General features: G+C 56.1%; 1 protein-coding gene across 1 annotated transcript in view; it reads left to right on the plus strand.

The window, feature by feature from the left end:
• Positions 1–17,606, plus strand: part of LOC135893078 (immunoglobulin superfamily member 1-like) — a 65,223-nt gene that overhangs the window by 7,248 nt on the left and 40,369 nt on the right. The window contains 2 exon segments of the mRNA XM_065420864.1: positions 907–966; positions 4,298–4,496. Of these exon segments, the coding sequence (XP_065276936.1) occupies positions 907–966; positions 4,298–4,496 (259 nt within the window).

Consider the following 17,606-nt stretch of genomic DNA (forward strand, 5'->3'; position numbering starts at 1 on the left):
CAGCTCCTGCCTGGGGGTCCCCATCGAGTCTAAACCGGCCGCCCCCAGTTACAGCCTGTGACGGAGCAGGGAGCGGGGCAGATTTGACCTGGGAATGTTGCAGCGGGGGGTTGCATCGGGGATGGGAGACTTCCCTGGAAGGAAGCTACCTGAGCTGTAACCTGAGCCAGGAGGGGGGTTGGGAGAAGTAACACCTTCTGCCTGGGAGACTGAACAAAGGAGGGAGGGGCTGCTAGGGAAGAAAGGAGTTTGGTTTTAGGAGGGCGAGGCTGGGTGGTGCAACGCAGGGAACCCCAAGCTGGGGTCTAAGCTCCCTGAACCTCCCAGAAGGGCCTAATTGAGGGGCTCTGGTCGTACCTACACGCTCTGCTTGAGACTGTATTCCTGTCATCTAATAAACCTTCTGTTTTACTGGCTGGTTGAGAGTCACAGTCGATCTCAGGAAGAGGGGTGCGGGGCCCTGACTCCCCCTTACTCCGTGACACAGCCTCCCCCTCAGACACCCGCCGTCGTCCCCCGTCCATCCAGGGCCGCACCGGGCAGGGTGCGTTTGGCCCTAGCGCTTTCCCTACAGGCGGCTGGGTCGTTAAATCCCCCAGGACCACAGGGCTCATCGCTCAGCCCCGAGCCAGGCCCCTCCCCCCATCCCGCAGAGTCCCAGCCCCCCCCAGTGCCTGGAGACAGAGCCCCCGGCCCCCTGTGTGTGGGGACGCTGCATCTGGCCCTGACACTGGAATAACGGCATTTACAGCTCCCCAGGTGTCTGTCCCCCTCCTCTCTCTGCAGCAGGGTCCCCCAGCCCCTTTTCTATCCCCACTTTCTCCCTGGACCTCACCACCCTGTATTACTATTGTATAAACACCCAGAGCTTCCTTCTCCCCTGCCCCCCAAATCTCCCCACCCCAGGGGGCGGCTGTGATACCGGAGCCTCCAAATGTCCCCTCGTGGTGGGTTCAGCCGACGAAGGTGAGTGAGAAGTTCAGGCAGCGTCACGAGAACCTGGACGAATGAACGTTGGGGGGAAAGTTGGCGAGACAGAAAGACGGGATTAGTCCAACCCGAGCGGCCGCCGGACAGAACCCACGGGCCGGGCTGGGGCCCGCCTGGGACACGGGAGACGTGGGGGAGCAGAAATCTGTGACCCAAAATTGGGGTGTCAGAAATTAGGCCGCATTGGTGGACAAAACATCAAGGGGATGGGATGTCCCTCTTACCACCCCTTTTGGGGTGTGTTTAGGACCCTTCATTTTTGGTTTTATTTTATTTAATATTTCCAGGGAATATATTGGTGTTTACTACTACAATAACATAAACAGGTGAACATCGGTGCAAAAATTATTAATAACTTTTTGGGGTTAATATCAGGGTTTATTGTGGGGGACAGAAGGACAGCGGGAAAGAGTATTCAGTAAATTAGTGCTCTGAATTCCGTTTGCTAAATCAGAACTCAAAACACAAGGCCACCTCGGAGTTTAAGAAAACGATATATCTCTCATCCCCAAATAAAACTTTTCATTTGAATAAACAGTTTACTGCTGTAGACTTAGAACTATTGGCCTATAACTTCGATGACACCCCATTTCCAACGCATGATACACTCCACTTCATCCTTTTCCTCCTGTTTTTGTTTTTTTAAACTTCCGAATACTTCCTTGTGTTTTGAACCTCTTCTGCTACAGATTGTCATTTTCTTCCCATTTTAGTGTGTCAGATCTTTAAACCGTTCTCTGCTAGCAGCTTGAAATGTGTATGTGGTGGGCGTGAGATTCGTCGGTACCTTCAGATGTGCATGCACGTCAGAGCTTGCGTGCCTGCCAGTTTGGTTATTGGGTGTATCTTCTAGACTAATCCATAGCCTCACTTCAGCCGGCAACTCTGCATATCCACACAGACTAATGTATTACGGTAACACAGATCTCTCATGCAATGGATTGTATTTGCCTAATAAAACAAGTTACTCTTTATATATTTGAATGATACAGAAGAAGGGTGAAAATTGGACTAAACCGAATTTATGTAAAACCTGGGATTTTTTCAGTACAAATCAGTTTAAACTGAAAACGAAGGGACTTAGGTGTGCTATATTCACCACCGGGGCGCCTCCTTGCAGCCAGGTCTGGGGATTAGCTCATATCCTGTCTGATGCCCCCTCTTTCATTCTCTCGCACTTGCTCTCTGGAGCTTGGCTGCTCCCCCTGCATTGCTCGGGTCACCGGGGTCCTCTCCTCCCACTGGCCAGAAGCGGCTGCGAATCCTGAGCTGGGCCTCTGGGTCACCGGTCGCTGGGGTATCCATTCTCCAGGCCATCGGCTGGGGTCCCAAGTTCCCTCTCCGGTCCTCTGTAACAACAAACTCCCTCTCCCCTCACCTTGTTAAACCAGTAACACCCAGGGAAACTGAGTCCCACCCCCTCTGCCTGCAAACCATTGGAAAAACCAAGGCAAAACCAAGAAAAAAACCCCACTTTGTCACAATTGGCGAGACAGAAAGACGGGATTAGTCCAACCCGAGCGGCCGCTGGACAGAACCCACGGGCCGGGCTGGGGCCCACCTGGGACATGGGAGAAGTGGGGAAGCAGTAATCCGTGACCCCAAATTGGGGTGTCGGAAACGAGGCCTCGTTGGTGGATAAAATATTGTGGGGACGGGCTGTGCCGCCCACCACCCTTTGGGGCCTTAAAGAAAGAGACTCGCTTCACCATTGTGGCTGGTGCCCTGGGCCCCCCGGGCCGTCCGGACCCTGCTCCGCGGAGACATCCTGAGCAGAGCGGCCGAAGAGAGGGACCCCGATGCCATCGCCCCTCCCCCGGCTTAACCCCCGACCCAGGAGGAAATGGGGTCAGACTTTAACAGCAGCCGAGGTGATGCCGGCTCCAGCCCAGCTCCGCTGGCTTCTCTGCCCCCCAGGACAGTCGCTAGCGTCTCCGGGGCCAGCGGGGAGATGCCCAAACCCGGGGGATTTTCCGGCTAGAGACTCGCTCCAGCGAACGGGGCCGGGGCTGGAACAAACCCCTCGTTTCACACGGCGCCTGCCACGGCTCCCCTGGTTCCTGCTCCGCTGTGTCTGTAACAGCCAGTCCCAGGGGTCACTGGGGGGGTTTGCCGTGGGGCTGAGCAGGTTGCGGGCTCTGGACCCCGCTCCCGGCCCGTGTTTAACCCTGTTCAATGTGGGGCAGGAGCTGGGGCCTGTTCGCACCTTGGGGCCTTTACTGCGTCTCCATGAACACAACAGGGCACAGAGTGATTTAGCCGCTGGTGCTTCTGGGGTCCCCCCATGGTGGGGGGTTGGGGGGAGCCGGGAGTTTGAGGGAAGTAGGTTGGGGGTGTCAGGAGGGGGGTTGAGGGGAGAGGGGTTGGGATGGGGGACAAGAGTTTGAGGGCAGACAGGCTCCCCCAAAGGGGGACTACGTACTACGGCCCTGAGCCAGGCTGACACTGCCTGAGTGGCCGTGTGGCCTAGTGGGGAGAGCGCTGGGGCTGGGACTCAGGAGAGCTGGCTGCCATTCCTGGTATAACCGTAATTTTCTGGGGGAACATGGCCGAGTCCCTGCCCCCGTCTTTGCCTTAGTTCCCCCCCCCTAAAATGCCCTGCCCCCCTCTGTGAAGCGCTGTGAGATCTGTGGGTGCGAAGCGCTGGGGAGGAGCCGGGTGTTTTTGTACCAGACACAATCTGGCCCTGCCCGGTGCCACCAGACCGAGAGCAGCGGCTTTCCAGCGCCTGCCAGAGACGCAGCAGCTACTGGCGGCTGCTGGGTACGAGACAGCGGCTGTGAGGGCCTGTGGGCCTGATCCAGGGGGTGGGGGGACGATACTGGCTGGATGGGACCATGGGTCTGATCCCATGGGGCAGGGATGGGGAGGGGGGACACTGGGCTGGGGGGCCCATTAAGTAGATAGACGGGTACAGAGGGGTGCTCTGGATTTAGGTCCTTGGACAGTTTCGGTCGTAGCTCCCAGGAATCTCTGGGCTCTTGGAGAGGTTCCCCTGGCTGGGGAGGTGCTGGAACAATTTTTAGAGGGGGGGGTACTGAATGCCATTAAACAAAACTGTAAACCCTCTATATGATGGAAACCACCCAGGCCCCACCCCCAGCCACCCTAGTTCCAGCACCTCTGGCTGGGTTTTCTCCCAGGGGCCCCATCTCTGGGACCATGCGGTGAGGACGGGTCTGTCTCATGGCCTGTCTCCTTCTCACTGCAGAGACCTACTACCCCAAACCCTCCATCTCCCTGAGCCCCAGGGGCAGGGGGGGTCGCCCTGGGGGGAAATATCACCATCCAGTGTCAGGCTCCACAGCAGAACATGAGGTTCCTTCTGTACAAAGTTGGAAGCTCAACCACGCTGGAGGACGTGGAGCCTGCTGGGGATGTGGCTGAGTTTCCCAACAGCAACGTGAGCCGGAGAGATGCAGGGAGTTACCGCTGCCAATATAGCACCGAATCAGACCCGCCCATCTGGTCGCATCCCGGCGACCCCGTGGAGCTGGTGGTATCAGGTAAGGGACCCGGCTCAGTATCCCCGCTCCCAGCCCCAGCCAGCCAGTTCAGAGCCAGGCTCTGCCCTGAGCCCTGAGCCCAGCAGTGGGGACGCCCAGCTGGGGAGCAGGGACGGAGTCACTGGGGGGTTCCCAGCGAAGAGGAACATTCCAGGGCTGGCTGTGTGATGCCCACCGGGACGGGAGGCTGTCGGGTTAAAGAGCAGTGGGAGCTGCACACGTTGGCTGCTCAAAAGCATCCTGGAAACAACAGCTGTGGGGAGACCCCCCAAGGATTCCCGGGCAGCGGAAGTGGGGGGAGCTCGAGCCTGGGGGGGTGTGTATTTTTTCTGGTGGGGGAGAGAGAAAACAGCAGGGGAAAGCAAGCAGCAGCTCCTCCCCCATCCCGCCCCCAGAGCTCCTGGTGGAAACAGCTCGGGCAGAGAGACGCGAGCAGCCAGCGAGGTAGCAACCACCGGTACCAGAAATGAAGGGACCCAGTTGTCACAGACTCCCAGGTCGTGCCCACTCTTGGCCCCTTGCAGTCCCTGGGGGGAGCCCCCTTCAGTGCGACAGCCCTTCTCGGGGGACCACTCTCTCTCGGGGGTTAGGGCCCTCCACCTCCTGGAGCTGCACCTCTTTGAGCCTTAGCACGTCTGTCTCTCGCCGTGGGCCCCCTCAGGGAGTCCATTAGTTCTGGACCCCCGAGGCCTCCACTCCCAGAGGGAATAATGCAACCCTGTTCTCTAGACCAGAGCGACTCTCAGCCAGCGTAGAACAGGAGGGTTTATTGAGCGTCTGAACCCAGCATAGGAACCGGGCCTCAGGGGTGGTCTCCCTCAGCCCAGCACATCCAAGTCTCCCCTGCATCCAGGTGGGCTCTGCCTGCTCCCCCTCTCCAGCCCAGAGCCCCCCTGCTTCCCAGCTGGGCATCTGATATCACCGGCCCCAAGCCCTGCCTCTATCCATTGTCTTCTCTCCAGGAAAACAGGGTCACCTGGGCCTCCTTGCCTCTCTTCTTTCCTGTGGCCCCCTCTATCTGGAACCGGCTGGTCAGGTCACCGGGGTCCTCTCTCCGCAGCCCTTTGTCCTCCCACTGGCCAGAACCGGCTGTGACTCTTGAGCTGGGCCTCCCAGTCACCAGGTCCCCAGTCACTGGGGTATCCATTCTCCAGGCCATTGGCTTGGGTCCCAAGTTGCCTCGCTGGTCCTTTGTAACAACAAACTCCCTCTCCGCTCACCTCGTTAAACCAGTAACACCCAGGGAAACAGTCCCACACCCTCTGCATGCAAACCATTGAAAAAACCAAGAGAACCCCTCACTTCCTCACGCCGGCGAGCAGTGAGTCAGTGGATAGCGACCTTGATAGCCAAGTTGTGTGTCAAAGGGCACCAGCCACCAGGCACAGAGCTGGCACAGAGCAAGTCCCATTCAGAAGGGACAGAAATGGTAGGAACAGGAGGAGGTAGACAGAGGAAGACAGAGGGGGAAACTTAAGGGAAGAACCGTTCAGTGAAAGACGAAGAAAATTAATGAGGCTCTAAGATACTTAAGAAATTGTTAGAAAACTGCGAGGAAAGGAAATCAAGAGTGAAATGTGACAGAAATCAGCTGTGTGCAAAGAGAAACAGGCTTAAGGAATAAGGAGGAAGTGAGCTTTAGCGAAAGTACAGCAAATAGTCCTGTGACGCATGGCTAGAAAGGGTTAAACATCCTGCTTAGACTTCATCAGGGGAAGTTTGAGTCGCAACTCCGAGGTCTCAGTTATACTGGTACACCCTGAATATGAGATTTGGAACCATCCTCTCTCTCTTTTGTTTTTTAATAAATGTTAGTTTAGTTAATAAGAATTGGCTGTAGCGTGTATTTGGGTAAGATCTGAAACATTCATTAACCTGGGAGGTGAGGTGTCCGCTCCTTTGGGATGGGTAGAACCTTTTCTTGTATATGATGAAATACGATTTACAGAAATTTTCATCATATTTGACGTGGGGGACTGAAGCTGTTATATGCTGGCTTGGTGAATCTAAGTATTGGAATGTCCACCAGCTTTTTGAGGTTTGGCTGCCCCATTCTTTGCAGTTCACCCTAATTGAGTGACCACAGCTGGCTCCCCACTGGCACCCCGGTCACAGTGGCGTAGTCCTGCTTGGATGCACATTACCCCAGGTTAATTGGGTTTTTTGATCAGAACCACACGCTTGTCAAAATTTAATTTTGAACTTGGAGAGTTTAAGGGTTAAAAATCAGTTACAGTGAGTGACCCATGATCAAGATCCTGACAGAAAAAGCCTGGAAAAATTGTGCTCACAGAGAGGGTTGAATTTTAAGCAAAAGGCCCCAGAGCAGGAACTGAAACATCTGTTAATTGCCAGTGATAAGGAAGCAGCCCCAGCGAAAATGCTCCTAGTGAGAAACCAGCAGCTAGAACTCGAACAAAAGCAAAACAATAGCGGATCTGGAAGGAGAAGCTGCTGAAAGAGACCACCTGTGGTTTGAACAGGAACAAAGAATGGCAGATATTCGATTGCAGGAACTAAAAGCTAAGGCAAAAGTGGACAGACTTAAGCGTCAACTCAAAAGAATAAAGGGACAACAGGAACTGTATCATCCTGAAAAACCAGCGCCTCTCACCAGCAAAGATGGGGATCAAATCTCTCCAGTTTGTAACAATGTGGGTGTGTTGTTTGACTCTAAGCCGGTGTCTGTGTGTAACCAAATTTACCCCAACATTGCCCCCTTTTATGCAAATGCTTTTACTGTGAGCTCGGGTGAAGGTAACCCCATAACTTCTAAAAGTCAATGGTAAAAACTGTTTAGGACAAATAACAGCTTCTAACATCACTCTTGTTAAAGCAGATCTTGTCAAAGAGGAAGATTATTTATCAAATAAGTGTGTGAATATTGTAATCCTCTATGAGTTTACTATAAGTGTGCCTTTAGCCAGAATCCATCTGGATTGGAATGGTGTTAAACATGAAGTTATAGCTGGTGTCAGGAAGTTATTGCCTAAGGATCTTTTGATTGGGGATGATATTAAAACTTTGTTCAGTCAAGTTGATGACATAAACCAGTCATAGGAAAGAAATAATCCTGAACCTGTGTCTACTAGGGGCAAGGATTTGCCTGTGGAGGGTTTCTCCAAATGTTTGTCTGAGGAAGATGGCTGTTTACCGGTGCAAAGAAGCAGTGCATACGTGGAAGAAATTTCTGAGTGTTTGTCTGGTATCTCAGAAGTGAATCTGGCATTACATAGGGCTCAGGGAAATTTTTCTCTAGAGCAAATTAAAGTTGGTGATCAGGTTAAAGCCCTAACTGAGGAAGGAAAGGATACAGTTTTGGTGAGTGATAAATTGTTGGCTAGTAAAGCTTGGGAAAGTAAGTCTGACCCAGGTAAAAGTGATGTGCTTAAAGTAGCTCAGTGTAATAAGACACTATTTGTGGATAACAGCAGTTTACCTGGTAAGGGAGGGGAAGGCAAAGAGAGTTTCAATGAGCGTAGGCAACCTGGCTTTGTCTAATCAGCAGTTTGGGAAGGCCAGGATAGTGGAACGTGAGTATCCCTGTACCTTACCTGTTACCAGTGTGGAGAATTGTGACAGTGAAGGAAATGTTCCTGTGTCTGTTAGGGGTAATGACTTGCCTATGAAGGGAGCTACCCCAATCTCCAAGCAATTGTCCGTGAACAGCCATGTGTGCTGGGACAAGGGAAATGAGATCCCAAGCTGTGTGTCTCTTAAAGGGGAATGTGTCTCCGGCTCTTTTCTGTTTGTAGAGCAGACAGAAGAAGCCTGTCAGCTTATGACGTTTGAAAATTTATCAGTTGACCCAGAGCTGATTCTGGATACAGCTAAAGCCCAGGAAGGAAGTGGTCCTGAATTTGTGTCTACTAGGGATGATAACATTGCAACTAGGTTGCATCCAGTTAATGTCATAAATAGCTCCCAGAGACCAAGCGATTCTGGTGCTTCTATTTTGCATGTTGCTAGTGTGTTGCTGGGTAAAGATATGACAACCTTGTCTGATCAGGGTGATATCCTAGCCAGGGCACAAGGAAAACATGAAGGTGATTTGACTACCTTACCTGCTGACAGTGTGGAAACTTGGCACAAGGAAGAGAATGCTTCTAACCTTGTGACTATGAAGTCGAGCAGTTTACCTGAAAGGGGGTTTGTGAAAATCCTCGTGATGGGCCAGGGGTGATTCTGGATGTATGTGAAACTCAGAAGGAGTTTGGTGATTTGTCCGTTGTGCCAAAGTCGGTTCTGGACATAAATAAAGCTCAGAAAGAACCTGTTGCGGTGCAGGATATTGCAGAGGGAAAGGAATTTCTTGGTGAAGTCTTTGAAGTCTGTGAAAAGGAATGGTTTCCATTGACTCTTAATGGGCCATTGTTGATAGTAAACAGTCTCTCTTCTGAGGAAAGTGTGTTGGTGCCCAGGGGCCAAAGTCTTTCAAATGAAAATGAATCCACTGAATTTGCTTTGAAAAATATACAGTGTGGGTAGCTTTGAGGAGATTTCAGCTGGAATAAAAATGGTTAGGGAGTTTAAACAGCCCTATAAGCTTAACCAGCCTGTTGGGGAGTGTGACAAAGTGGGGGATTTTCTTGTTTTTTCCTTGTTTTTCCAATGGTTTGCATGCAGAGGGGGAGGGACTCCGTTTCCCTGGGTGTTACTGGTTTAACGAGGTGAGGGGAGAAGGAGTTTGTTGTTACAGAGGACCGGAGAGGGAACTTGGGACCCCGGCCGATGGCCTGGAGGATGGAGACCCCAGCGACTGGTGACCTGGCGACCTGGTGACCGGGACGCCCAGCTCAGGAGTCACAGCAAGTTCTGGCCAGTGGGAGGACAATGGGCTGTGAAGAGAGGACCCCAGTGACCTAACCAGCCGGTTCCAGCCCGAGGGGGCCAGAGGACAGAAGAGGGGAGAGGAGGCCCAGGCGACCCTGTTTCCCTGGAGAGAAGACAATGGACAGAGGCAGGGCTTGGGGCCGGGGATATCAGATGCCCAGCTGGGAAGCAGGGGGGCTTGGGGCTGGAGAGGGGGAGCAGGCAGAGCCCACCTGGATGCAGGGAGACTGGGATGTGCTGGGCTGAGGGAGGCCAGGCCTGAGGCCCTGAGAGTTTCCTGTGCTGTGTTCAATGCTCAATAAACCCTCCTGTTTTACGCTGGCTGAGAGTCACTCCGGTCTAGAGAACAGGGTTGCATCATCTGCTTCGGGGGGTGGAGGCCCCGGGGGTCCAGAGCGAGTGGACTCCCTGAGGGGACCCACGGCAGAGACAGGTGTGCTAAGGCTCAGAGAGGTGCGGCTCCAGGAGGTGGAGGGGCCTGACCCCGAGAGAGAGTGGACCCCCGGGAGAAGGGCTGTCTCACTGAAAGGGGTTCCCCCCACGGACCACACGGGGCCAAGAGTGGGCACGATCTGTGAGTCCGTGACAAAGCCATTGGATCTTCTTAACCCTGTGTCTGCTAAAGTGAACAGCTCACTAGCAAATATTGTTCCCATATGCTCATCCCATAACCTTCTCTTTGTTAAGCTAAATTGATTCAGGTCCTTGAGTCTATCGTTATCAGGCCGGTTTTCTAATCCATTAATCATTCTTGTGGCTCTTCTCTGAACCTTCTCCAATTTATTGGCATCCGTCTCAAATTGTGGACACTGGAACTGGACACAATATTCCAGTAGGGGTCACACCAGTGCCAAATGCACCTCTCCACTGCTAGCTGAGATTCTGCTGTGTAGGCATCCAAAGATCGCATTTGCCGTTTCGGCCAAAGTGTCCGGCTGGGAGCTCCTGGTCAGCTGATTAGCAAACATGACCCCAAGGCTTTTTCAGGGTCTCTGCTTCCCAGGATAGAGCCCCCCCTCTTGTACATATAGCCTAGATGTTTTGTTCCTAGAGGTATAACTTTACATTTGACAAACTAACAGGTATGTCGCTTGTGCTAAGCATCCCAAACAATCCAGATGGCTCTGTATCAATGACGTGTCCGGTTTGTTATTTACCACTCCCGCAATCTGTCTGTCATATGCAGGTTTTATCAGAGATGATTTTATATTTGCTTCCAAGTCACTGATCAAAATGTTAAATCGTGTAGGGCCAAGAACCGATCCCTGCAGGACCCTACTAGAAAGACACCTGTCCGAGAATGATTCCTCATTTACAATTACATTTTGAGACCTATTAGTTAACCAGGTATTAAGGGGCGGATTCCTAGGTGGGACATTTTCCTGCCAACTTACCTTGTGTTTTCTGAGCCCAGCACTCGACTGGCAAAGTTTGGATCAGACTGAAATGTTCCAACCCTCACTGAGAATCTTACCTTCTCCACAGGGGTGTCTGCTTTCTATAGAATCAAGCTGGAAAGGAGAAAATTCCCACAGAAGCTCCTCCTTAGCACTCAGGTGCGTTAACGCAAATCCCCCTGGAGAGGCGGCGAGAAGGAGGCTTGCTGCAGCAAGGCCACAGGGGTCTCTGAGGTTCCCCCTGCCCTGCCCCCCTGTACTGCATGTCTGATGTCAAGGGAGCTCTGTGAGGTCCCAGCCGCCTCACCACCTTTGCCCAATAGGCTGAGTTCCTGCCCAAGGCTCTTGTGAAGTCACTGCCACGTACACCTCTCCCTCGCAGGGCTGGTGTCTGCCCCTGGCCAGCCTGTTTGGGTGTCTCAGCTGCTCCCCCAAATCACCCCACTGCTCACTATTGATTCTAGGGAACAAGCAGGCGAAACAGTAAAACAGCAGGATCTGTTCCTCCTCCCGCACACTTCATAGATTCAGAGATTTTTAGACTTGAAGTGGCCACCATTTGATCTCCTAATCTGACCTGTATTTCACAGGCCAGGAAGTTTCACACATTTGCCCCCATATTAAGCCCAATAGCTTGTGTTTCACTAAAACACGCCTTCCAGACAGACACCCAGTTGTGATGTGAGGACATCAGGAAACAGAGAATTCACCACTTCCCCTGGTAATTTGTTCGAGTGGTTAACCACCCTCACCATTAAAAATTGGTGCCGGGCTTCTAATTTGAATGTCTCTGACTTCAGCTGACAGCCGCTGGTTCTTGTTCTGCCTTTTGCGGCTAGATTAAAGAGCACTTTGGGACTTGTTATTTTCTCTCCAGGAAGGTGTTTCTCCACCGTAATCAAATCACCTCTCAATCTTCTTCCACAGCGAAATGAGATTGAGCCCCTGAAATATCTCACTTCAAGCCACATTCTTGAGCTGATTTTTATGTCTCTTTTATGCCCCCCTTCCAATTTTTCACCATCCTTTTTAAAACATGGACACCAGAACTGTACAGAGTATTCCAGTCACAGTCTCACCAGTGCTACAGGGACCCAGAGACGCAGCAGCTGTGTACTCATTCGGGGGGGGGGGGGATACTGGCTAGATGGGCGGGAATGGGGACGGGGGACGCTGAGCTGTGGGGTCCATTAAGTAGATAGACAGGTACAGAGGGGTGCTCTGGATTTAGGTCCTTGGGCAGCTCCAGTCGTAGCTCCCAGGAATCTCTGGGATCTCGGAGTGGTTCCTCTGGCTGGGTTTTCTCCCTGGTGCCCCGTCTCTGTACGGTGAAGACGGGGCGCAGTGACTGTGCCGGGGTCTGTCTCATGGCCTGTCTTCTTCTCACTGCAGAAACCTACTACCCCAAACCCTCCATCTCCCTGATCCCCCCTGAGTGGGGATGTTGCCCAGGGGGGAGCCATGACCATCCGGTGTCAGGGTCAGCACCAGAACGAGGTTCCTTTTGTACAACGTTGGAAACCTGAATATGCTGCAGGACGTGGAGCCTGCTGGGGATGGGCTGAGTTTTCCATTCGCAATGTGAGCCGGAGAGATGCAGGAAGTTACAGCTGCCTATATAGCACCGAATCAGAGCCACCCATCTAGGGGCCCGGCTCGGAGTCCCCGCTCCCAGCCCCAAACCCAGCCAGCCTCTGTGGGGGTCTCCGTGCTGATGGGACACTCAGAGCCAGGCTCTGCCCTGAGTCCTGAAGCCCACTGGAGGTTCCCCGGCCAAGGGAGAGCAGCAGCTGTTAGAGGTTCAGGGCTGAGGGATGGGGGATCGCTGCCTCCAGAGGGAGCTGCAGAGCAGGGGGTATTTCCCAGGGGGATGCTCCCCCAGTTGCCCCCCTTCTGGGGACGCACAGAGGAGTCGAGGTCAAGGGACTCCTGAGTTGGCATCATCCCCAGGACTGGGTCGGGTACATCAGCTGATCGGTACTTACGGGTCACGTAGATCTCTGGTTTGGGTCGTGGTTCTGTTTGGACCGGCAGTGGGTGAGGAGAGATTGGAGCTCCCTGGGGCAGGGGAGAGGTAGATGGGGGGCAGTCCCAGGCTGGGGCAGTGAGGGGAGCAGGGCATATTCCTCCTGGCTGGTGGGGCTGGGTTGCTCTGGGTAGCTCAGTTCCGGGGGGCTGGGATACAGGAGATCGGTGCATCCTGTGGGGTCTGTCATGGTGGTGCCCTCACGGCAGCCTGTGCTGGGGAGGAGCCGCGCTGCAGCGTCTGGGCCAGGTGGAGTCTGCGAAGGGCTGATGGCTTCCTGCCCAGCTCTATCACAGTGTGGTCCGGCCAATGGGCGCCGGCGGCGTGCCCCGAGGGCAGGTCATTGCCGCCAGGATGGGACGGCGTCTCCTAGCCCAACGCAGCAGGGGGAAAGCGCTGCTCATGGACGCTGCTACGTGAGAGCTCAGCGGCCGCGGGGAATCCAGGAGCTCCCCAGACTGCAGCCTAAACCCACCGATTGTGGGCAAGCGCCGTCAGCCACGGGAGACTGCGTTACACCTGCCGATGCCTCCCGGTGCTGCCCTCCGCCCCCAGCATCACCCCTGCCTTGCTCGGGGTCAGCTCAGCTGCTGCTCTCCGGCTGTGCGCTGCCCCAGAGATCAGCTCAGTCACTTTGTGTCCAGGGCAGGCCAGATGCAGTGAATGAGGCAGGGGCCAGACACGGGCATATGAGGACCCAAGCACTAGGGAGCTGCAGCTCCTTGTCTCTGGGACTGGGAGCCCAGCTCGCAGGGCCGGGATTCTGGGTCGGGGAAAACTCTGGGATCTGGGAGATAATCTCTGCCTGGGGGCCCCTGGATCTGCCCATGGCTGTGGCTGGCTGTGGAGGCCAGGGCTGGGTGGGTGCCCAGGTCTGGCTCTCACAGCCTGTCTCCTGTGCACAGATCCCAGCTTACCCAGACCCTCCATCTCTCTGAGCATCGCTTGGGTCACTGCCCCAGGGGCAGACGCCACCATCCAGTGTCAGGGGCAGCGCCGGGACGTGAGGTTCTTCCTGCACAAGGCTGGAGACCTGAACCCGCAGCGACACGTGGACCCTGCTGGGGACGGGGCCGAGTTCCACATCCCCACCGTGGGCCGGCAGCACGGAGGGAACTACAGTTGCAGCCACTGGCTCCGATCAGAGCCCTTCGACACCGTGCAACTGGTGGTATCAGGTGAGGGGCCTGGCTCGGTGTCCCTGCTCCCAGCCCCACACCCAGCCGGCCCCTCAGGGGGTCTCTGCACCAATGGGACGCTCAGAATCAGGCTCTGCCTTGAGTCCTGGGCCCAGCAGAGGGGACGCCCGCCTGGGGAGAGGGGATGGAGTCACTGGGGGGTCCCCAGCCAGGGGGGAGCAGCAGCCGCTGGAGATTCGGGTCCGAGGGAGGGGAGAATCTCTGACCCTAAGATCCCTGTAAACTGCCGTGGCCAGGAAGAGGCACCTCTTTTCCCGCTGCAGCCCTGGGGCAGCCTGCACCCCAAACCCCTCACCCCCAGCCCAGAGCCCTCACCCCCCTGCACCCTCACCCTCTGCCTCAGCCCTGAGCCCTTCCCGCACTCTGGACCCTTCGGCCCCACCCCCGTCACACATCACTTCTCTGTGCACATAACAAAATTCATTCCAGACATGGATGTAACAAATGAGAGGGAACACGGCCCTGCCCCCAGGGGGTGCTGCAGAGCCGGGGGCCTTTCATGGGGATGCTCCTTCGGCTGCCCCAGCTCTGGCGATGCACAGAGAAGTCGGGACCGAGGGGCTGCCGAGCTGGCACTGGCTCCCAGATACGAAAATCCCCCTCCCCCCGGAATGACAATGACAATTGATGCTGAGTCACAAGGGGGAGGGGGGGGAAACTCTGAGTTGCTGTTTCAGCCCCTCCCCCCAACCACTGAGAGACGCTGGTTCTATTCCCGCAGGGGGAAGCGACCTGACCCAGCCTGGAGCGGCGCCGGCTCCCACCCGCCCGGGCAGCACGGGGCCAGGTATTGGGGCCGGGTGGGAATCTATTGAATCACAGATTATGGGGCAGCTTCCCCCAGTGGTTGCCCAGGGGGAGGGACAGAGGCCCAGGGCCAGTGACTCCCCCCCGCCAATGGATTTGGGATGGGAGTGAAGTCTCCTGCTCAGACACGAACCCGCTGCTAATGGGGCAGCCGAAGGCTTCCTCTGGGGGCCGCTGGGCCCATCAGTGGCCACGGGGTGGGGTGGGGAGGCTGGAGCTCCCTGCCAAGCAGCCAGGGACAGCCAGCATGGGAGGCAGGATGCCGGGCTAGATGGGCCCGTTGGCCTCAGCCGGTGTGGCCAGGCCAGGCTGGTGCCATGGGACCATAGAGGGAGACTGGAAATGACAGCCAGGCTGGATCAGACAGCGCCCCCTAGCACCGTGCTGTGGTACTGGGGCCAGGCCCAACTGTCAGGGGAATATGCCCCCTACCGAGCCCCCCGCCCTGCAGTCCAGCACCCCCTGGTGCTAAGAGTCCCCCAAATCTTGCTGACTCTGACCCCACTTGATTCCTCAGCGTCCCCCGACACCCTCCCCATAGAATTTTCTGATGCCTGCGCCCTGCGGGTGGGAGGGGATGGAGAGAGGAACAGACCAGATGCTCCCGGCACTCATGGCTTGCTGCTGTTTCCCAGGTGGATCGGAAGCGCTGGATCTGACCAGCCCCATCATTGCCAGGGCGAGCGCAGCAGCCGCCAGCCTCCTCCTCCTCGTGGCCTCCGTCTGCTTCAGAAAAACCCGAGCCAGTGAGTGCCCCACCCAGCGAGGGAAGGGTTAAACCTGCCACTAAGCCGGGTGGGATGGACTCACGGCTTGGATGGGGGACTGTACCAGGAAAGCCAAGGTGTTGGGCGGGGGGCTCGCCAGAGGGGTGTGTTGCATGTGTAATCCCTGTACACACAGCTGTCCCACCCCAGAGGTAGCCGCATCTCAGCACTGAGTGAGGTGTCCCTGGGATGCCAGGGGAGCCACCAGTCTGTGGATCAAATTCGTTATAATGAGTCACTAACGAGGGAGGATTGGGGACAGGAAAAACCCCCGGAGTTAATCTGCCCTTCCCCACAGCGCATGCTATGGTGTTGTGCTGCCCCCTGCAGGAGCGGCCCACCCCAGCAGGGATCCAGGCTCAGCACCAGCAGCAGAGGGGACCCCCCCAGGTCCCCCCATCCCTGCTGCCCTGTGGGGGTGAATGGCCGGCGCTGGGACCGGGGGATCGCGATCGGCTCATGGGGGATTCTGGTTTGTGTCCCTCTGCAGGAAAAGGAGCCGCACTGAGACCGAGCAGGTAGGAACCCGGCTCCTCCCCACTCCCGATCGGCCTGCCGGGGTCACAGGGCTCCTGGGTTCTCTCCCACCTTGGGAGGGGAGGGGAGTCTAGTGGTTAGGACAAGGGGGGGTTAGGGAACAGGGTTCAGTGTGAGGCAGGATGGGGGGCTCTCTGGGTGTGTTGGGGAATCTCCCTGCGGGTGGGGAGATATGACATTTACAAAGGGATTTCCCCTCTTTTATTGCCAGCCCTTTGTGGGTGTTGAAGGCCCCAGCTCAGGAAGACCCCACCTGTGAGTAACACACCCAGGGGGGTACCAGGGTGGGGCACATACCTTGAAGAGGGGCGGGGGGGCTTCTGGGGGCTTCCCCCACATGGGGCAGGGTCTGATTTACAGCTGCTGCTGGGCGGGACTAAGGAGAAGGCCCCAGAGGTAGCTGGTGTCAGCTGTGCTTCTTGCCTCCCTCCCCACCAGCTCCCTGGGGGCCACCCTCCCCTCCCCCTCTAGTTCAGTGTCTCCCTCGGTGGGGCCCCCCATTCTCCCCTCCCAGGCCTGGGGCTTTGTGTGTCTCCCCTTCACTTCTCCATCAGACCGTCCCAGCCAGTGATCTGTGGGGAATCCCCATCCACTCCTGGCTCCCAGCCCCCTGCTCTAACCACTACACTGAACTACCCTCCAGAGCCGGGGAGAGAACCCAGATGTTCTGACTCCAAACGCCCCTCCCGCCCTGCCAAAAACCCCTAGACTCTGCCGCCGTCTCTGTGCCTCAGTTTTTCTCTCTGTAACATGGGGCTAATGACCCTGGCCCATGCTGTGGGGCGGGGGAGGGGTGGCTGTGCCAGGCTATGACCCCCTGGATGGACAGAGGGGTCGGAGCTGGGTGTGGGGTTCTGCTCTGGGCCGGCCGGGGATGCAGCTCAGCGGGTGTCTCTGTTCCGCAGACGCCTCCATGGACGAAGGGAAAGAGCCGCAGACCCTGGTAAGTGTCCCCTGTTCCCCCATGAGGCCTGACCCCCAACCTTGACCTGCATGGGCCCCGGCAGCCCCCCCCCCCCCATTTCCTGGCACACTCAGTGGTTTGGGGTGGGAGTTGGGCTATTGGGAGGGGGATGGGCTTATGGGATCGCCAGCTGGAATTGCAGGGTGTGTGTGCGCGCACCCCCTGCTGGAGGTGATGGGCCCTGCTCTGTGTGTTGGGCAGGCACACCCACACCGACTCACCCCCTTGCAGCACCAGCCCCAGAGAACTGTGCTTCTAGGGAAGATTTAGGGAGGACGCTGCCCCTGCACTTTAGCCCCGTCCCATCGAGCTGCTGTCCCCCTCCCGCACCCAGACCCACGTGTGGGGGGCTGGGAGGGCTCAGCACAGAGTGGGGGAGGGCACGCATAGAGGCAGCTTTTATGGTATTTTGCATCCTGTTAATCTTCAGATTTGTAATAAACACAGATCCATAAACCAGCCCCCGCCTGGGCAACCACAGCTCCTCATCACACCTGGGGGAGATGGGATCGCTCGGGAAGGGGCGGGGGCCCTCCTGCTCTAACCACTAGACCCCAGTCCCCTCCCAGAGCCGGGGTAT

Source organism: Emys orbicularis, chromosome 21 (genome assembly GCF_028017835.1).
Source record: "Emys orbicularis isolate rEmyOrb1 chromosome 21, rEmyOrb1.hap1, whole genome shotgun sequence".
Classification (NCBI taxonomy): domain Eukaryota; kingdom Metazoa; phylum Chordata; order Testudines; family Emydidae; genus Emys; species Emys orbicularis.